The 22050-nt window shown below is 29.7% G+C and overlaps 3 protein-coding genes across 3 annotated transcripts; all 3 read left to right on the forward strand.

Annotated features, from left to right (window-relative positions):
- The first annotated feature begins 544 nt into the window (after positions 1-544).
- Positions 545-3054, forward strand: LOC127249033 (uncharacterized). Its single transcript, XM_051271626.1, has 2 exons — positions 545-1681; positions 2414-3054. The coding sequence occupies exons 1-2, from the start codon at positions 545-547 to the stop codon at positions 2930-2932; spliced, it is 1656 nt and encodes a 551-aa protein (XP_051127583.1). The 3' UTR covers positions 2933-3054.
- A 2515-nt stretch (positions 3055-5569) lies between these two features.
- LOC127249016 (probable E3 ubiquitin-protein ligase LUL4) lies at positions 5570-9779 on the forward strand. Its single transcript, XM_051271608.1, has 3 exons — positions 5570-6277; positions 7867-8371; positions 9444-9779. Exons 1-3 carry the CDS (start codon positions 5913-5915, stop codon positions 9552-9554), a joined length of 981 nt encoding a protein of 326 aa, XP_051127565.1. The 5' UTR covers positions 5570-5912; the 3' UTR covers positions 9555-9779.
- Positions 9780-14631: 4852 nt separating this feature from the next.
- Positions 14632-16879, forward strand: LOC127249344 (heavy metal-associated isoprenylated plant protein 33-like). The gene is made up of 3 exons (XM_051272097.1): positions 14632-15062; positions 15239-15314; positions 15418-16879. The coding sequence occupies exons 1-3, from the start codon at positions 15033-15035 to the stop codon at positions 16659-16661; spliced, it is 1350 nt and encodes a 449-aa protein (XP_051128054.1). The 5' UTR covers positions 14632-15032; the 3' UTR covers positions 16662-16879.
- Positions 16880-22050: the final 5171 nt, after the last annotated feature.

Raw genomic sequence — 22050 nt, forward strand, 5'->3', positions numbered from 1 at the left:
CACATAATTTATTCACTATTTTTATTATTTTTATTCGTCCTATATAATTTCACTTTTTTTTAAAAAATATATATATATTTATACACTTTAATCGTATTTTAAAATTCATAATTTATAATTTTTTATTCCAAATAAACTATTTAGTCATTTTAATCTTAATCTATAATTATTTTTATTAAATTATAATTATTTTTACTAATACACTTCTTAATTACTTACTAATTACATACTATCTAATTTATTTCAACATATATTAATAAAATATCAAAATAATTTATATAATACATATCACAATTTATTTCAACATATATATTAAACTTAATATTTTTGAAAAATTGAATACCTTAATTATTCTCTAATTAAAATTATTACGCTGAGAAATAATTGCTCATGTTAAGCCTATGGGATATAAATCTACAGAAAGACAGAGAACGTGGCTATATTTCTAAATTTAATTTAATTTATACTTTGTTGAATTCCACTCTTTCTTTGATGTAAAAATCACCAATCAAATCAATAAGAACATTTCTTAGTTCGAACAAAAATGTCGTCGTCGTCGATACAGCAGAAACAACGCTACAACTTCATCGTCCATGTCTGGAAATCGTCGATTAACCCTCTTCTCCATAACTATTTCATCACCATTATCCTATCCATGGCAGCCTTTCTCGGATTCATCTCAATTATCTGGAAATTCCAATCTTTCAACCCTTTTCAAAACCCTAATTTTCCCCCCTTTCAAAACCCTAATTTCACCCCAATCCCATGGATTTCAGCTGAATTCGGACCAAACTACACATCAAATCTTCTCACAAAATGGTCGTCGAATCAATGCAACAATTCGACAACTGTCGACATCAAAATCCCCTCCTTGGATAATCAAAACCCTAATCAAATCGAATTATCCACCGGCCACATCCACGAATTCGTCTTCCAGACATTAGACGATTCAGGAGAACCAAACCCTAACTGTTCATCAGGCGATTACTTCGAAACCGATCTCTCAGGTCAAAAATGGAAATCTCACCCTCCTGTCAAAGATCTAGGCAATGGAAATTACTCTTTTGCCCTCCAAGTCCACCCCGACTTCGCCGGCGACTACAACTTCACCATCATCCTCTTGTTCAGAAACTACGACGGCCTGAAAATCTTCCCGAAAAGATTCGCTTTCGACAAACTCCTACGTTCGATTTCGATCAAATTCAGAAAATCCGAATCACCAATCCCCATGAAGAAACTACAACATTGCAAGAAATCGGATTACTCTAAGGACATCTGGTCGGGGCGATGGACTAGACATGGCCGGAATGACAGCTGTCCAATCGGCGACGACGGCCGATTCCGGTGTCTCGAGCTGGACTTCCGTTGCCTCCGGCCGTGGTGCCGCGGGCCGTTGGGGCGGTTGGAGAGCGACGGTTGGGCTTATTCGGCGCATTGTTCGTTTAAATTATTTACGAGCGATGAAGCTTGGGATGCCGTAGCCGGAAGGTGGATTTTTTGGTGGGGGGACTCGAATCATTGTGACACGATCCGTAATATGTTTGATTTTATTTTTGACGTGCCGGGGCTCGTTGTGCCGAGGAGGTTCGACGCGAATGTTACGAATTGGAGGAATTCGTCGCAAGTTGTGAGATTCACCAGCATTTTTAATGGGCATCCAAACGAGACGGGGCATTGGCAGGTAGGGTTGTATACGAATCGAATTGAAATGATATGAAAATATGCGGTTCAATTTGTTAAATTATTTGACTTTTCGATTCGATATTCGATTATTTGAATTTTTAATGATGTTCCTATTTGATTTGAAATATTTTTAAAATTATTCTATTCGATTTTAAAATAAAATTCTACAATAAGATCAAATATTCGACTCATTTTTGTTCTATTCGATTAAAAATGGTTCGAATAATTTTCAAATTATTCTATTGAATTTTAGAAGAAAGTTTGCTTGTTTAAAAGAAAAATAAAATGCAAGATTCTATTATTTATAATTTTTTTAAAATTGACATAAAAGAGTTTATTATGGTACCTATCAATATCGGTATAATATAAAAATAATGACATTTGTGTAATATATATATTGAAAATTGTAAAGATATTTATTATTTTAGATAGTATAATTACTAAATTAGAAAATAATATTTTATTTTAGGTACTAATAAAAATAAAAAATAATATCCTTTTACACGGTGGGAGTATTTATTTATATAAAATTTAAAAATTAATTTTATAAATAAAATTAGTTTGATTTATTTAATTTCTAATATATATATTATATTTGATAGTACTATTTTTTTTATATAATTAATTGAATATTACATTTGTATTTTTTATTCATATTTATATTGGAATTCAAATTATAAAATTTTTAATTAAACAAAATTATTTAATTCATTTACAACTGATATTACAGGGTCTAAACTCAATGTACAACGCCGATTACCTCGAGCTCTTGAAAGGGTATTTTACCGGCGACGTCATTCCCGACGCCGTGATTATGAACTCGGGCCTCCACGACGGGATCTATTGGCCGAACATTCGGAGATTCGCCGGTGCGGCGGAGTACACAGCGGCGTTTTGGGCAGGGGTGATCGAAGACGTGGAAAACAGGGGATTGCGACGGCCGGAGATTATTTACCGGACGACGATCGCGACGGGCGGGCATGCTCGACGGTTGCCGTTCAATCCGAACAAAATGGAGGCATTCAACGGAGTAATGTTGGACAAGTTTCGAAAATACGGGTTGGTCGGGAAGATCGTCGATGATTTCGATATAACGTATCCGTGGCATTACGACAACCGCGGGAGCGACGGGATTCACTACGGCCGGGCGCCGGCGAAGAGGAGGTGGATCGATGGGAAGATCGGACACTACTACTTCGTAGATGTTATGCTCGGACATGTCTTGCTCAATGCATTGGCTTCGGGTTGATTAAGGATTAGTCGGCTTCGGTGTATCGTACATTGTCTTGATGATCTTAATGTAATGTTATTCTTTTTTTTCTTTTAATGTGCTATGCGAAGAGCCGTTAAATGAACTGAATTGTTGATAAACTCGGCTTGATTCGACTCTGATTAATTTCGTTCGTGAATGTAAATGAGTCAAACGGAACAATATAAATAGATTCGTTTTGATAACGGATAAGCCTGAGCTTCGTTCATGAATATTTGTTAAAAATATATATATAAAAAATTATTAATTATAATAAATATATAAATGAAATATTATACATATGAACTAGAAAATAAAATAAAATATCATTTTTATTCAAAGAAGTTCAAACGAGTTTAATCGAATCGAATACAAATGAAAATAAGTTTTGTTTGTAAACTTTAACGAACGAACACAAAGTTTTAAAAATTTTGTTCACTTCAATTCGACTCGTTAATAGCTTTTAAGTAAATTTAATTGAATCTAACAGCCTGCAAAATACGAACGGACATACAAGACTCATAGGATTTAAAATTTAAACTCACGCCCTCATTATTGAAAATTTAGCATATTCTTTCTTTTATCTCTTTTTTGTTTTCTTTTTTTTTTTTTTTTTTTTTAGATACCGTTACAATGTTGAATTATTTCATTTAGTACCGTAGGATTATATTATATAAGGGTGTCATATGGATATATTTTTTTAATGAAAAAAAATCAATGGTAGCATGTAATGTTCAGAGTAATATACTCTCTTCGTTTCATAAATATAGTCTTAATTAGGATGGACACGAGATTTAATCAATATTAATATTATATTAGTAGTTAGTAAAATATATGAATAAAAGACTGTTTTGCCCTTATGGGTGTATTAGTGTAAAAAGTAGTGACAATTGTGTGATAAAAATGAAAAATTATAAGTAGTTTTATGTTGATATGATTATTTATGTAAATAAGACTATTGTTCTGGGACGGACAAAAATGGTAAACAAGACTATTGTATTGGGACGGAGAGAGTATTATATTTTGTCCATCAAGTTATAAAGTATACATATTTCTATTTTATGACGTTCAATACAAAGTAATCATTTCATTAAATACTAATTTTTTTCTACAAATATTCTTATTTTACATCATATTATTACTTTTATACCAAAAAAAACAATGACAAAAATATTATTACATTACTTTTAACTGAAATACTATTATTTCTTAAACTCCACACCAAAAAATAAATATATAGTTTTTAACTAGAGTGAGGGAGTATTTATACTATATTAATATACCCATATATATTGTGATGTTTATTAATATTTCATATTATATGTCAATAATCTGTGTTATCAATATAGTGTTAAATAAAAATAATTTAGTATTGTAACAACTTATTTTTTGCTTGTTTATTTTCTACACTATTTCTTTTTTATAGATGATAGTTCATATGTCATTCAATTATGCATATTTTTTTTTAAAAATAGATAAACATAGAATATTTTTACTTTTTGTGGTAAAAAGAAAAAGTGAAGTATTTTTTTTTTACTAAAAGAATAAATAAAAATAAAATTAGATGACAATAAAAAAAATAAAATTAAAATAAATTTGGATAATGGAGAAAATATAATTTTGATAATTTTTTTTACAATTTGATGTTTATTTAAAATAATATTATTTTATTTTTAAATTAAAAAAAATAAAAATAAGTGTAAATTAAAATTTAAATTTTTTTGATACATTTTTAATAAAAAAAAATATTAGTAAAAAAAATCTCACTTTGACGTTCTTTAAATTTTAATGGGCTTAGGAAAGAGCTTAGTATAAAAATGGAATCTTTGGGTCATTACAAAGAATTTGAGTTTTTGTTTGGTTTTAGATAGAGTTTGAGTTTTTTTTTTTGGTTGAATTTTAGATTAATTGATATTTTTATATGAAATAAAATAGTAATATATTTGTATGAAAAATATAGGTTAAAACTATTTTCAAGTTTTCTAGTTAGTAAAAGTACGTAAAAAATTTTGATAATTTTGTCATTTGACTTTATGTACAAAGTAATTGTATATGTAATAATATATTTATAATTTATATAAAAATTAAAAGTATTTTTGTACTAATGTATAATTATTATACTTTTATAGTATGACAGACAAAAATAATAAAAATATACTTTCAATTGAAACAAAAATAATATATATTTAAAAAAATATTACACATCTTAATATCATTTTAAAATTTCTAATTTAATTTTTTTAAATTTAATTAAATTCAATAGTTATTTTAATTTTAAATTTATATTATAAAATAATTATTTATACTAATATATTCTTAATTATATATTAATTATATTTATCCTAAATTCTCATGTTTACTAGCAAGGACATCCAATATGAAACCGAGGGAGTATTTAATATAAAAATTAAAAGTAAGTATCAAAATTTTAAAATATCTATTTTTGTTCAAACATTATTTTACACTTTATTCTTGAGTCCACTAAAGTAACAAAAATGTACTTGTTTATGTATATATCAAAATATTGATATTGCCAATATTATCATTTTAAGGTATTCCGACATTTTGAATTTTTTTTAAATTCCTAGCGTCTACTACTCCACTCTCCCTCCCCCTCTTCCTTCCTCTCTCTCTCTCTCTCTCTCTCTCCATAAGAAAAGCTCTTTTTGTGTCAATGGAGTTCCTAAAGCTATTGTAATGTAATAATAGTGTTGAAGACACTCATGGCTTTATGACGCCATTGCAGAGTGCTTAGTCAAATCCCAAATTTATTACACTCCCCATCCCCAATTATTATAATTTACTATTATTACCCAAATCCGAATCCCTTTAGTCTTTAGAGATAATCTAATTCATAAAATAATTCCAACCCTCGAAACCTGAAGAAAATCGAAAGCCATGAAATTGGCATTTCCTAATCCTACCTGCCCACAACAAACCCTTCCTCTCCAAATCCTTCCCCAAAACCCCAATTTCATCGATGGGCATTTCGATCAGCGCCGGCCCCCGCCGGGCCCCACCGCCGCCGTCGCCGTCGCCGTCGCCGCTCGATTACTTCCCCAATTACGTCGCGAACCCTAATTTTCCAGTCCACTCGCCATCTGTGTATTACCCTTATTACAATTCGGGTGCCTACGCTGTCTGCAATCCTGCTGTTGTCGGAGAATCTTATCTCGACCGTCCATTTGAGGCACCGGCGGTTCCGGCGGCGCCGGCGCCGTCGCGGGCTAGGGTTGTGAATAGTGAGGTGAATGTGCATAAGGATTCGTTGAGGCTTGAGATTGATGAGCTGAACCGGGACCGGTTTTTGGTTTCCTTTGTTTTCGATGCTCTGGTCGATGGGAGGTGAAAGTTCTTGATCTTGTCCGAATTTTCAGTTCCTTCGAATTTCTGTGATTTTTTTTTTTTTTTTTTTATGATTTTTGGGGGTTTGATTTTGTTTTTTGCCTGATATTTGTTTGATCAATGTTTGTTTGGAGAAGACAATGTGATTATTGCAAGAATCTTACATATCTTATTTGAATCTACATTTGATTGTTGGTTTATTGATCATTTAGGAAGAAGCAATGCTGTAAGAACATATAATGCAGCATTCGAAATTAGGATAGAAATAACATTGTTTTTCTTGCAACATTTCGATTTTATTTAGCCTCTAAATTGCATTTTTTACCTGCTTTGTTACGTCGTTTAATCTCTGCATGACTATGGTTATTGTTATCGGGATTTAGCTGAAGGAATTGTTTACTTGAATGCTAAATTTTCAAATGGTAATCGAAGTAAGTTTCTATTTTTGCTTGTTCACTTATTGCGGGAGTTGTATGTGGTGAAGACATTTGTCGTTCTTCATTGAATGCGCAAAATTGGAATATTTACGAGAGCTTACTATATAATTGATTTTGAATACATTAGAGTGTTTGATTGCTCGATTTTAATGCCTCTTGTTTATGTGTGTTCTTGTAATGCTTTTGGTTTGACTTGGGGCAAACGGTTTGTTGAATTGATATTTCGTTCTTTAGATTTTTCTTTGACTTAAAATCCGGTATTTGATTGCTCGTAGCGCTAGAACATATCAAATTGTTTGTTTGTATTTGTATTTTGTATTTACATAGTGGTTTGGTGTAGTAATATTTTGTGATAGGAAAGAGTGTATCGTTTTACAAATTTGTGGGTATTGCATTGTGAAGCATCCGAAAAAAATTTCAAAGAGAATAGAGCAACTGATTTTATGATATTGTGAGATTTGTTCATTTGTATAAAATTTTCAAACGATGAGTAGATATTTCGTCATTTGTGTTATTTGGAGTTGGGTTTGGTGTATACTAAATTTTGAACTAGAATGGTTAGTTTAACTTTATATATAAATAAGGGTTAATGTGATATTTTAAAGCAAAAATATAAATATGTATCGGAACTCTCCTGTGGTTTCGAAATTCAGCATAAACGCTCCTATATTTTAAAAATTGCATGGCGTCTCCTTAGGGAGGATTTACGCTGAATTTCGAAACCACAAGAGAATTATGAACAAATTTTCCATGTATATATATATATATATGAGTTTGATTGGCTATTTTTAGGTGGAAAAAATGTCAAGAATAGTAAAAACCTTGTAAAAAAACCACAATGGTACACAATTCTAGATTTTCCTTAGACTTAAAATCCCGTATTTGATTGCTCGTCGTGGTAGAACATACTGGATGTGTTTAGTTTGTATTTGTATTTTAAATAAACGTTTGACGTGATATTTATAGGAAAAAACGGTCTATTTATATAGAGAGTCGTGGGAATTGCATAGTAACAATACTAAATATGATTGAGTTATTGTGTTTTTGTTCGCAAAACGAATACTATCTTGAATTAGTTATATTTTCTTTCGATTCTTGTTGCATTTCACGACTATACTAATTTCATTTTTTTTTTTTTTTTTTTATCAACAGCATCACAATCTATTACTTTGCAAAGGTCGACGACAGGCGGAGTATCATCCCTTTGTTTCCAGAAACTTATGTCCCGATCAAAGTCCCCTTCCGGAAAGGGCTTCGACAAGAATTTCTGCAGCCGTCGGGGACTGGCATCGACTTTCGATTCTTTGCATTAGATGATCTTTCGAACCCGTCGACTAGGGATGACATTTTCCCGATCGTCATATGTGCTGACATTTGCCCAAATCCTTACATGGTCGATCGACACTATCTTTTGGCGCATCATGCTCCGACCCAAATGCAAATCACTCAGGTTGTCGTTCCGAGAAATCAAGACGGACAATTTATTGCTAGAGCAATCCGGCAATTACTGTGGAACGACGGTGTCTTCTACGAGCTGCGCGAGATTTACGGGTTGGCGAAACCCGGCCAAAGTTTAAACGACCGTGAATCGGGGAAGGATTGCGTGATTTGCATGATCGAGCCAAAGGACACCGCCGTGCTTCCTTGTCGACATATGGTAATTTTACATTAAAAATGTTACATTACATTAGGAGCAGAGAAAATTGCAAAAAAATATCATCATGTACACCCAGTTATTACTTTTGTTCTGTATTTATCTCTTTCGCAAAATATATTCTAAATGTTTGCAAATGTCGATATTTCTGTACTTTGCCGAGCGTGACGTTCACCCCACGCGCCATAACACACGGCTATGTATGGCCAAAGAATAGAAATATCGACTTTTGCAATCATATAAGATATATTTTACCAGCAAGATAAATACATGACAAAAGTGATAATGTAGTATACATGGGAATATTTTTTACAATAACAACTTATTTGAATCGAACTAAACTGAACTTGAATTTTAGGGTAACCAAGAAAATTTGGTTCAAATACAAATACATATAGTACTCTTTTTGTCATCCAAATTTATATTTTCTCTTTTTATCTTAAAAAAATGTTCTCTCGTTTTTTTTTTTATCCTAAAAAATAAAGATTTATATTTTTTCTTACTTTTATTAAAATTCATGCTCGGTTAGAGGGGCATAAATTTTGATGATAGAGAGAGTATTAGATATTTGCTTGGTTAGGTTCGGTTTCGATTTTTACTATTTTTTTCAGTTAACCGAACTGAATTTATTTATGTTATTATATTTAAAAATTTATGTTAATAGTTATATAATATAACTTAAATATTACAAAGGTTTATATTGCAATATTTACACAATTAAATACAAATATAATTGTAGTTCTGTTCGATTCAATTTGATTCGGCATGAAATATTTTCTGTTAATATGAATTTTAATCATTTATTGGATGTATTGTTTTTAGATTCAATTTGATTCGAATTGCTCGCAAACAATGCAAATATTTTTGATTAATCGGACATTTAGGTTCAAATATAGTTCATGGTTTTGCATATTTGATCAATTCGGTTCAAATATCAAATATCTGTATATTTACAAATACTCGGACAGTGACCACCCCTACGTTACACTATATGCTATCGATGTTGTAAGATAATACATATTTCTTTGTGTCGCTCCACGATTTCCATTCGCCTAAACGTTTGGTTTTTTTGCAGTGTATGTGCAGCGACTGCGCGAAGACGCTTATGCTCCAGTCGAACAGATGCCCGATCTGCCGGGAACTCATCGAGTCGGTCCTGCAAATCAAATTGGACGAGCTTACATGACGAGATGATACGATCATCCTGTCAGTACATTTTTCATACATTCATCCAAAAAACCAAAAACTTGTGATATAATTTACTTCGCTGCAGACTAAACTACAGATACATTCATCCCAAAAAAACAAGAACTTGCTGCAAACTACATGATATATATATATATATATAGAGAGAGAGAGAGAGAGAGAGAAACAATTTGTTGGCTGGTTTTTAGTTCTTACCATAATCAATCTGAACTATACTTATGAATTATGATTACGATTATTATTACCTAAAGGTGATCCTTTTTTAAGGTTTTGATTTTGAGTTAGTGATTGGGAACTGTGGAATTTTGATTTTGGTCGGTGTTTGGTATAATATAAATATGTGAGATATGAAGAGACAAGTGTGATGTTTTGAATGAATATTTGATTATTTTGTGTGAGATATTACATGGTAAGGAGGTGTTTGTTTTGATAGTTCTAGAAAAATTTTGATAGAATAGTGTAATATCAAAATTGAACCTTGAAAAAAATAGGACTGTTCTTTCTTAGTCTGAATTGGGTTCGAAGGATTTAGATTTCTTTTTATTTAGATAATACTCCTCAGTCTCTTACTTTACTTTATTAATGTTGTATGATATGATATACTTCCTCCTTCCCAGATATAGCCTTATTGTGTTATATTGCTGGTTGGTAAAAAGTAAGAGTAAATAAATTTTTTTTTTTGTAAATATATTAGTGTAAAAAGTAGTAGCAATTATGTAATAATAATGAAAAAGTAAGGATAATTTTACGGTGATATGATTATTTATGAAAATGAGACCGTTGTTTTGGGACGGATAAAAATGATAAACAAGACTATTATATTGGAACGGAGAAAGTATTAAGTAAAACAATATATTTGATATTTTGTTATTGAATAGACCAAATAAAAAAAAAAAATAGATGTATACTATAATGTTTTAAATGAAAAAAGAAAAATAGTACTATTATACATCTTACTCCTATTTTAATTTAAGTTTTATTATTTAAAAATCTAAACCTTAAATTTTAATCCAGATAAGATTGGGGAATTAGTTTATTCATTTTTTGGAGTTTTTTTCTTTATGAACAAAAATAAAAATTAATTGAAATTTAAATAATAATATAATATAATACTACTTTCGTCCCACATACCGTGTCTGCTACACTGTATTAGGAGGGGTGTAATTAGTAGATAATTAAGAATATATTAATAAAAATAATTATGCTATAATATAAATAATTATAAATTATGATCAAAATAACTAATTAGTTTAATTAAAATTAAAAAAATTTAAAAGTTTAAAATGAGATTAAAGTGTGTAATCATTTTTAGAAAAAGAAAATGACATGGTATATGGGACAAACAAAAATGGCAACATAGACATGATATGTGAAACGGATGGAGTAGTATTTTATAAAAAGAAATAGATATTAGGACGAAAACTTAATAGAAAAAAAAAAAACGAATTTGTTTGGTTATTTAAATTTTGATGTCAATAAATTTTTATTTATATCATATATATATATTAAAAATCCTACCAAATGAATAATATTAATTTTAAATTAAAATGATTAAAAAAAAAACAGAAACCCTTGACAAACACTTGAAGAAGTAACAAGGCCATTGAGAGGGTGGGTTAGGTGTTTAAGAGGATGGTGAAGTCATTCATGTGCTGCAGTCCACATGAACAGAAGAGATAGAGATACGGATATATATATATATGTATGTATGTATAGGTGGTAGGTAATAAAAGATGATTGAGAATTGAGTGTGGGCAGTGAGTGCAGTTGTCTTGTGGTTTCTACTCGCTCCGTCTGTTTGCTTCTTTACAATTTTCTGTCGGCGATTACCTCCGTTCTATTGAAAGATTATTATTTTTTATTTTTATTTGTTTCGAAATAAAATTATTATTTTTTAATTTAGTAATGATACTATTTATTTAATATATTTATCTATTTTTTCATTTTAGTCCGTCTCATAACAAAATATTTATTTTTTTTTTTAGTAACTGTATTATCTACCTAACATTACAAATACCCTTACAATTTACAATATATTACAAAAATGTCATTACCTTTATATCACACATATTAATAAGGTTATTTTAATCATTTCTACTTTATTTATACTATATCCCAATATAATACTAATATTTCTAAAACTACGTGCAAAAAGCAAATGAATACTTAATTTCGGGACGGAGGGAATAATAAATATCCTTTCAACTTATATTATATTATACAAATATCATTTTTTTTATATTACACAATACTAATAGGGGTATTTTTATTTTTTTCAGGACAACCTATTATAATACTAATATTCAAAAATCTATATGCAAAAATTAAACGGCAACTTTGCACCGGGAGGGATGGAATATTTTCGTTTCTTCAAATATACAACATACAATACATTAAATAATATATTACACAAATGTTATTACCTTTGTATTACACTATTTTAATAAAATTATTTTTGTTATTTCAATATTATTCCTACTTACATATCAATATAATACTAATATACCGTGTAAAAAGCAAATAGATATTTATTTAAAAGAATGAAGAAGTATATTAGTGAAAATAATTATTATTTAGTAAAAATAATTATAAATTAAGATTACGATAAGCAAATAATTTAATTAAAATTTAAAAAATTATAAAATTTAAAATGTGATTAAAGTGTATAATTATATTTCAAAAAATAGAAATGAAAAATTACGTAGGACGGACGAAAATAGAAAATAGAGACAAATTATTTGTGACAGAAGGAATACAATCTTATCTAAATAATACTCTCTCCGTCCCATATAATTTATCTCTATTTTTTATTTTTATCCGTCCCACATAATTTATCCTTTACATTTTCGAGAATGTAATTGACTTTAATCTTATTTTAAAATTTAAATTTTATAATTTTTAAATTTTAATTAAATTATTTAATTATTTTAATTTTAATTTATAATTATTTTTATTAATATATTTTTAGTTATTTGTTAATTATACTTTATTTAAATTGTGGTATATATACAGCAACACGGTATGCCACAGATCAATAAAAAATTAAAATGAGCAGAGATGGATGGAGTAATAAACAAATCACATCACATCAGAGACACAACCAAATGTCAGCAGCCATGATTATGATTACTGTCCTTCTTCTTGTGTGAGATTCCTTTTTCCTCTCTCTCTCTCTCCTACTGCACTGCACTGTACAGTTTTGTTGAATGTACATACATATATACATACATATACATACATACATTATTTTCTCACTCTTAACATATTCTGGGATATTTGTCCTAAACCATGAGTTTTTGTGACTGATCAAAATTGATCATCATTTTCTTCTTCTAAATCTTCATCTGGAGTTGCAGTCCCTGGAGCTTCCCACCCAACTCAAGTTGCCCAATGGGCCGGTCCGGTCCAGGCTCGAACCGAACCGGCCCGTTTTAACCATTTTATATGTGTGTATTTTTGTTTCTCATTTCCAATATACCCTTTTAGGCAAGTACCCTTCATATGTTAGACTTGCACTAAAATGGCAAACACCCTTTATAGTCCCCCCAACCCCATTGCTGTTTATCATCAAGAAAATAAACATATACATATACATGAAAAGAATGATCCCAACAAATAAAATAATATTATTATTATTATTAAAGAATAGAGAGAGACCACATGGTTTGGTGTAGTGGAGACTGGAGAAAATGAACTTTGAATGCTTATGGTAAATAATTATTTACCATTAATAATAATGGGCTTTTTTTAAAAAATAATAAATAAATAACATATACACACCCCACATATGTGAAGGTGTAAAGTTAAAATCTTTTGAGTGAATAGTAAGCAAAACCCACAAATAATAATAGAGAAAAAATAAATACCTAAATTGAAAAAATTATAAAGGGAATATCCAAAAGTAGAATTGAATTATTACAGTGAGGAAGAAGAGCTGTTTGGGGTTTTATTCACATAAATCTTTATGGCTGAACTGCCCAAGGGCCCCCAAAACTGTACCTTAATAATTCATCTTAAAAAAATAATAATTCATCTTCAAATTAAAAATATATTAATATTACATATCTTTTATTAGGAAAAAAAAAAAAAAAAAAAAGGTGCATAAGGGACTTCCCTTCATCATTATTTTAGGCTTTTCAGAATCACATCACATACACTAATTATGACACTTAAACATGCATGAAAAGAAAACCAAATACTAGAAAAACTGAATCAGACAAATGCAAGTAAATAATTATTGATTTAATCCCACCATATTTAGTGAAAAGGGTTGTCTATATAACTGATTTTATTTCTGGGTTTTGGAAATTACATAAAAAGAAGGGCAAAAAGATTAAAAAATAAATAAAAATAAAATCTTTTATGGTTGCGTGGTTGCTCATAGGGATTATTAAATTTTACTTAAAATTACCTTTCACTATTTCTTGAGTAGTGTGTTTCACTATATTATTATTATTATTTTTTCATAATTAAATAACTAATGCTGTAAAAGATCTCATTTTTTAATGAAATTCCTTATTAAAAAATTGAGTCTTTATGTCACAGATGAAGAATTAAAATTTTGAATGGATCTGAGGTTTTGTTGATGGAAAAGAACCAATCTTTAAGAAAATCTGCAGCAGTTTGGATGGAGAATGTAAATGCAATGATAATAACAATAATAAAATTATTATTACACCAACAAGAACAAGAATCAAGAAATAAAGTAGAGATTTTATTACACCAACCAATTCTGAGAGAGAGAGAGAGAGAGAGAGAGAGAGGCAAATTCGGACCAGCAGCAGCAGTTCCTTTCTCCTCAAACATCTGCAAGAAACAATAAATGCATCCATCTTGTTAGCAGGTTCGATGATATTTCATCTCTAAATTGAGAGAGAGAGAGAGAGAAAAAAAAAAAAAAACACTTAGCTAGCTAGAGCCATTCCATTCAGCCCAACACAGACCGACAGCCCACTGGGAAAGACTTCTTTTAACTACTGTTACAAGATTCTTTTGATTCGAGGTTAAAACTTAAATAATTTTGATCCAAGAAAGTGTTTTATTTTACCCCCCCAAGTGAAGGATGTGATAGTGTTCTTGTTTCCCTTCTCTCTCTCTCTCTCTCTATATGTTGTTTCTCCCTCTTCTGTACCAGTCTGCAATTTGTTTGTTTGTTGAGTAATCCCAATCCCATTCCCATTCCCATTCCCATTCCAGTTCCAACCTTTCTCTCTCTAACTCTGAAATAGAGGAAACCTAAGCTGAGCAGAGGAGTTTTAATGTTGTTCAACAACCATCCCTAAAATGTTATTCTTTCCTTTCTTTAAGTCTCCCTCTGAAGTGTTCTGAGAGACTCAGCCATTCCTCTTTCTGAGCTTTCTTTGCTCTAAGATCTGTCCCTTATTAATTTCATCCCTCATTCTGGTTTTCTTTCATCCTCTCTTCTGCTGTTTCTTGTTTCTTTCTCACTCTTAAAAACATGAGTAAAGAAGAGTTCTTGAAGATCCAGGTTTCTTCTTCCTTCTTCATCTCTCACTCTAGTTTACTTCTCACTCTTCTAAACCTTTTTTTTTATGTATTCTGCATTTTGGGCTTTCTTGTTTTCCACTTAAAGATCTCTTTCTCTCGCTATATTTACCCTCTTTTTTATGCTTTTGCTGTCTACTCTTTTGCTTCTTTGTGCAGACTTGTGTGCTTAAAGTCAATATTCACTGTGATGGATGTAAGCAGAAGGTGAAGAAAATCTTGCAGAAGATTGATGGTAAAAAATAAAAATTTAACTAAAATTCTTTTCACTATTTTGAGTCAATCCCTTGTGATGATTTTATTTTTACCCCCAATTTTTTTTTTTTTGTTTTTTGCAGGAGTTTACACGACAGTCATTGATTCAGAGCTGGGGAAGGTTACTGTATCTAGCAATGTCGATTCGGGAACACTGATTAAAAAATTGATCAAGAATGGGAAACATGCTGAGCTTTGGGGGCCACAAAAGGGGAATCAGAACCAGATGAACAATCAGGTTAAGAATTTGGAGATTGTTGAGAATGGAAAAAGTGGGAATAGTAAAGGGGGGGGTGGGCAGAAGGGGGGTGGGGGTGGGGGTGGAAATGGTCAGGGTAAGGTTGGGGGCCCTAATAAGGGTCAAATTCCTCAGGTTAAGGGTTTTCAGGAGATGAAATTGCCTCCCCAACTTGCCAAGCCTCCGCAGAAGGGCGGCGCTGGCGGTGGTGGGGGTGGGGGTGGTGGGGGGTTGGGTGAAGATGAGGGTTTTAGTGATGATGAGTTTGATGAATTTGATGACTATGATGATGATGATGAATTTGATGATGAATTGGAGGATGAATTGGATGATGTTCCTTTGAATAAGATGAAGCCGGGGATGGGACGCGGCGGCGGCGGCGGCGGCGGTTTGCCGATGCCGAATGTGTTGATGAATCCGCCGCAGCAGGGGATGCGTGGCGGAGAGAGTAATGGTGGCAATGGAAAGAAAGGCGGCGGCGGCGGTGGTGGAAATATTCCGGTAAACATGAATCTTGGCGGTGGCGGTGGCGGTGGCGGGAAGAAAGGTGGGAATGGGAATAACGGCGGCGGAAAAGGGGGTAAGAGCGGCGGAGGACAACCTCAAATTGGTGATCAGAACAAGAACGGCGCCTCCGCCGGAGGCGCCAATTTTATGCCTAATGCTGCAAAGGATGGCAGCGGCAGCGGCGGCGGTTTCAATCACGGCCCACACGGAATGTCGAACATGATGATTCCGATGGGGAATATGCCGCCGATGGGGAATCTTCCGGCTGTTCAAGGGCTGCCGGCGATGGGCGGCGGCAGTGGTGGAAGAGGCGGAGGGTATTATTCCGGTGGCGGGCCGGAGCAGATGGCGGCGGCGGGGAACCCGTATTTGCAACAGCAGCCGCAGCTGGCGGCGATGATGATGAATCAGCAACGGGCGAACGGGAACGAGAGGTTTCAGCCGATGATGTACGCGCGGCCACCGCCGGCTGTTAATTACATGCCGTCGCCGTACCCCCCGTACGGCTACCCGCCGGCGCCGGCCGGCGAACAGTATTCGATGTTCAGCGACGAAAACGCGACGAGCTGCCGAGTAATGTGATGAGAGTAGTGATGATAAGTTCTTTTCTATTGATCATCAAATCAAAATTAAAATTAAAATTAAAATCAAATCAAATCATCATATGCAATATTATACTTGGAAATGGCTTCTCACTTACATATATATATATATATTTATGAATTTCTAATGAAGTTTTAGATTTAGTTTGATCATAGGGGAATGCTAAAAGCTTGTGTAATAACATATGATGATTTTGATGATGATGGGAATAATAATGTTTATAATGTCCAAATGTTTTATTGCAAGAAAATAAGGTGTGAATTTAAAGATAGGAAAGATGTAACTAAGCAATCGTGTCTCTAATGTTGGCTCAATTGAATGAAATTCAATCAAGAAAGTGTACACCATTATTTATTTTTTCACAAATTATTATATAAAGATTTAATTTTTTTTATTATTTATAAAATAATTTCAAGATTTGAGAACTCTGAAATATCTTTTATCTCTACCAAGCTATGATATTGTTTTGATGAGAGAGAGAGAGAGAGAGAGAGAGAGAGAGAGATAATTGGAGGAATGTGTGAAGAGGGTTACAACACATTATTGGAGTGCCTCTCTATAATTGTTATTGGAATTATTATGGTGGGCAATGCCAATGTGGGGGTGTGGGGGTACCCTACACCCACCCCACCCCCCTACACAACATATGGCCTAAACCCCACTAGATTGGCCACACTACCCACCCAACCCATTTTCTTTTATCTCTAGCTATCCCTTTATTTATTTTATCTACAATCATGCTTATTTTCTTGTAAATTAGATTGATTATAAAAGAAGGATACACCAGACAAATCATATATATTTTACGAGATTAAGAAAATATGTTGTCTTGAACCCATAGTTTTTCTTATAAGACATTAATTTTTATCTTAAAAAAATATATATATAACGTGGATTACTATAGTATAAGTTAGATTTTTTTAGACAATACTGATGCAGACTTTAGAAAACATCAATCAAGAGATCAAATAAAATATGCTTTGTGATATAAAAGCGTATGCTAAATTGAAAACATGTACTTTTTGAACTTTTGAATAAATAAAATTTAGAAAAATCTTCGTAATGTTATGTGATTTTATAAGAATATACTTCCTTCGTTTCAGAACTATAGTCTGAATTGTATTTGACGCAAGATTTAAAAAATATTGATATTATATTGATAAGGGGTAAAAAATACCAGTAAAAAACTTTTTTGAGTATAGCAGTGTAAAAAATAATGACAATTATGTAATAATAATAATAATAAAATAATAAGAGTAATTTTATAATAATATAATTATTTATGAAAATAAGACTATTGTTTTGAAATATATAAAAATGATAAACAAGATAATTATATAAAAAATAAATAAATATATATATATATATATATATATATATAGAGAGAGAGAGAGAGAGAGAGAGATGGGTTTTTGTATTATTGGTTTTGGTGTGATGCCAAATGAGTGCATGTGAAGTGTACTTGTTTTGAAATACAGAATATTTCACTACCCCATAACACAATATCACATTTATTTTTGCTCAACATTTTTATATAAAATTGTTAAGTTTAAAAAATAATCTAAATGAGTATTTAAATATTCGCTTAAGTTTAATTAAACTTCTTTGTTCGTATGTTAGCAAATTTTTTTTTTCAATAGAGTTAAAATCATCATATAAGACAATTTTTCATATTTCTATCTTATTTTAATAAATAAATATATTACTATCTATTTTTGTTATAAAAATTTATTTATATTAATTATATATAAAGATTTATTTATTCATAAAATTTATTTTACTGTAAGATTATTTTTAATATTGAAATTTAATTTTATTTTATTTTTAGTCAAATATTATATTTATCTGTTCAGTAAAATTATATTAAGTTTGTTTGAAACAAATATTTAAAAATTAATAATATTGTTTATTAAAATCAAATAATAAATTAAAAATTAAGGTCAAAATATTATAAGAAATTTATTAAATAATTAAAACAACAATACTAAAGAATAATAACTGGATTGTTAATCATTAAAATAAAATAATAAAATTTTTATGAATAAAATTATTTATTAATAATGTACTCCCTCCGTCTCACTTATGTATTGTGCCTATTTTTTTATTTTTGTATATCCTATTTATTTTGTCATTTTTTAAAATTATTATGCACTTTAATTTTATTTTAAAATAAATTAATTTTAATTATACTTATTAATTATTTTAAATTTAATTTAAAATTATTTTTATTATATAATACTAATTATTTTTACTAAAAATAATAAAAATAGCGATATAATTTTCACGGACTAAAAAATTATTATAGCTATATTTATTTATTTACTAACAGTAACATTGAATTTCCCGTTACATTACAACCGGCCGTTAGACTGTTCTTTTCCATTAATAATTAACGGATGCGACGAGAATATAAAAATTTTAAAAATAAAATAAAGTTAACGGCGTTGACAGTTGACACGAATTTCTTGTACGACAATGGTGTAGTCAAGTCAAGAGTAATGAAGCAGGGTTCCAGTGCGGAAGGCCCCACGGTAAGCTTTCCGATTGACCGTTGATTAGTGTGATTTGTGATAAGATCTGAGTGGGACCTACCTTAGCTGTCAAATCAGAAATGAGGACGCCATACTGCTCCGGTTTCAGCTTCTCAATCATGGAAACTGCCCGCATGTGATTCTCATCCCACCCCATCACATCTACAAATAATACTCTTTGCCCATTATTTGTCAAATACTCGTTTCATACTATATCTATATTGTTAATTGAGTTGGAAATTAGATTTGAGAAATATTGATGTTATTTTGGTAGTTGGTAAAAATTATAGATAAAAGATATTTTTGTTTTTATAAGTGTATTAGTGTAAAATGCAGTGACAATTATGTAATAAAAATGAAAAAGTAGGGGTAGTTTTATGGTGATATGGTTATTTATGAAAATAAAATTATTGTTTTGGGACGGACAAAATGGTAAACAAGACTATTGTATTAGAGATGAAAGGAGTATTTTTGACTGTTCGTTAACATAGGGTGTGTTTCTTTAGAGCGTTTTGAAAATTTTGAGTTTGGATTTGGTTTTTATTTGAATTTTGAGTTGAGTTTGAATTTTGATGTTTCTTTTGTATTTAGGTTTGGTTGGAGGCTTGGGGAATTTTGATATGATTGATTTGATGAGTAATAAATATAATTATATAAATGTGTATTAATTTGCATAATTTAATTATAAATTTATATTATATCTATATAATATTTCTAAATTTTTATTTATCTATATTATAAAATATTTTATTCTCTACAAAATAACAATATATATTGTATATATTTTATTAAATTATACATATTACAAAATTTATATTTATATTTATAATTAAATAAATAAATTTTTTAAAAAATAAATATGACAGCTCTGTGCAATACACACTGCTGTTCAGCGGCAGGAAAAAAGGCTCGGTTTGCCGCTAAATCCGGACCAACAGTGGCCATGCAATAATTTTAGCCAAAAATTACACCGAAGAAACACACCCATAGATACAAGAATTTAAATGAAATATAGTTATTTTATTCTATTAAAAGTGTCCATGTTATTATATATATATATATATGAACTTAAATAAAATATAATTAGTAAATAATAAAAAGTATAATTAATACTTCTTTCGTCGCATGTAAATTGAGACTACTACGGTATATATAAAAATTTAAATAAAATATCATTAATAAGTAATTAAAAAATATATCAATAAAAGTAATTAGTATATAGTAAAAATAACTATAAATTAATATAGTTAAATAGTTTAATTAAAATTAATAAACTTATAAATTACAAAATACAAATTTTAAAATGTGAAAAAGACAAATTATGTGATATATGCGAAAATAAGAAAAAAATAGACACTTTATGTGATAGAGTAATTAATAAATAACCAAAAAATATAATATATATATGTATTTATAAAAAAGAAAATATACAATATACAGTTTTTTTTATATATATATAAATGATTAATAATTAAAATATTAAAAAACACAAACTAATTATATTCCCAAAATGTCCTTTTCAGCCTTCATTTGCGCTCTTCACCCTTTTGGTTACTTTTGACTTCAGATTGAATTTTGTCATATAATTATCACTCGAATATGTTTGGTTTGAGATTTTTATTTTTATTTTTATTTTATTTTTATTGTAACTTTATAATATTTTATATAAAAAAAAATAATATATATTTATCAAAATAGTACAAATGAAAGAGTTTTTTTTTTTTTTTTTAAAAAAAAAGCATTAAATCAAAACCAAACAAATATTGTAATAGCCCCACCTAAAAAATATAAAAATCACAATGATTTATACTTGAAATATATTAAAAAATTAACCATTCCCAACATAATAATAATAATGATAATAATAATAATAATAATAATAACATCAAAATATTTACAATACACAGCTATAAATTATTGAATATAGTCTACTGGATATACTCTCCATCTGCCATAACTATGTATCAATTTGTTTTTTCACTGAGTTTTAAAAATATTAATATTATATTAAAATATAGTATAAATAAAGTAGAAATAACTAAAATAACCTTATTAGTATTATGTGATATAAATGTAATGACATTTGTGTAATATTGTAGATTGTAAGGGTATTTGTAATGTTAAGTAGATAATACAATTACTAAAAAAAAAATTGATGTTTTGTTATGAGATAGACAAAAATAAAAAAATAGATATTTTGTTACGAGGGAATAATATTTTTGGGCAATGCATATATTAAAAATACTTCAACTTATGATAGCGTTTGAGCCAATAATTATATATATATATATATATATATATATTGATTATTGCATAAGTTTGACATTATTACAGTATATATTCATGTGTAATTGCTAAAAATATTGGCATTATTGTGTTACTATCATAATTTGAAATGATTATAGTATAAGAATAAATTATTGAGTGGAATTGATAGTGAAGCACTTTGATCATGTTCAACTTATTTAATCATTTCTTCGTGTCCCCATTATTTTATTTGTCATTCTTCAAAATAAGTGTAAATTATGATATGTATTTATTTAAGTGTCCCCATTATTTATTATTTATTTTTTATTATTCAAATAAAAAATATATATATATTTAAGTAAATATGACTTCACTATATTTTATAAATATTTTAATTAATATTTTTATACTTTTTCCGTCTTATAATCAAGTATTTATTTTTTTATTTTAGTCCGTGCCATAACAAAATATCTATTTTTTTTTAGTAACTATACTATCTACCTAACATTACAAATACCCTTACAACTTACAATATTACACAAATGTCATTATCTTTATATCACATCATATTAATAAGGTTATTTTAGTCA

This window comes from Andrographis paniculata, unplaced genomic scaffold, assembly GCF_009805555.1.
Source record: "Andrographis paniculata isolate CXL003 unplaced genomic scaffold, ASM980555v1 Contig35END, whole genome shotgun sequence".
In the NCBI taxonomy this organism is placed as follows: domain Eukaryota; kingdom Viridiplantae; phylum Streptophyta; class Magnoliopsida; order Lamiales; family Acanthaceae; genus Andrographis; species Andrographis paniculata.

Bases quoted from the DNA above. Each gene is read 5' to 3' on its own strand.
- LOC127249033 (XM_051271626.1), top strand. From the start codon at position 545: ATGTCGTCGTCGTCGATACAGCAGAAACAACGCTACAACTTCATCGTC. The intron at 1,682-2,413 runs GTAGGGTTGTAT...CTGATATTACAG, and splicing joins ACGAGACGGGGCATTGGCAG to GGTCTAAACTCAATGTACAA.
- LOC127249016 (XM_051271608.1), top strand. From the start codon at position 5,913: ATGGGCATTTCGATCAGCGCCGGCCCCCGCCGGGCCCCACCGCCGCCG. The intron at 6,278-7,866 runs GTGAAAGTTCTT...TTTTATCAACAG, and splicing joins GATGCTCTGGTCGATGGGAG to CATCACAATCTATTACTTTG. The intron at 8,372-9,443 runs GTAATTTTACAT...GTTTTTTTGCAG, and splicing joins TGCTTCCTTGTCGACATATG to TGTATGTGCAGCGACTGCGC.
- LOC127249344 (XM_051272097.1), top strand. From the start codon at position 15,033: ATGAGTAAAGAAGAGTTCTTGAAGATCCAG. The intron at 15,063-15,238 runs GTTTCTTCTTCC...TTCTTTGTGCAG, and splicing joins AAGAGTTCTTGAAGATCCAG to ACTTGTGTGCTTAAAGTCAA. The intron at 15,315-15,417 runs GTAAAAAATAAA...TGTTTTTTGCAG, and splicing joins AATCTTGCAGAAGATTGATG to GAGTTTACACGACAGTCATT.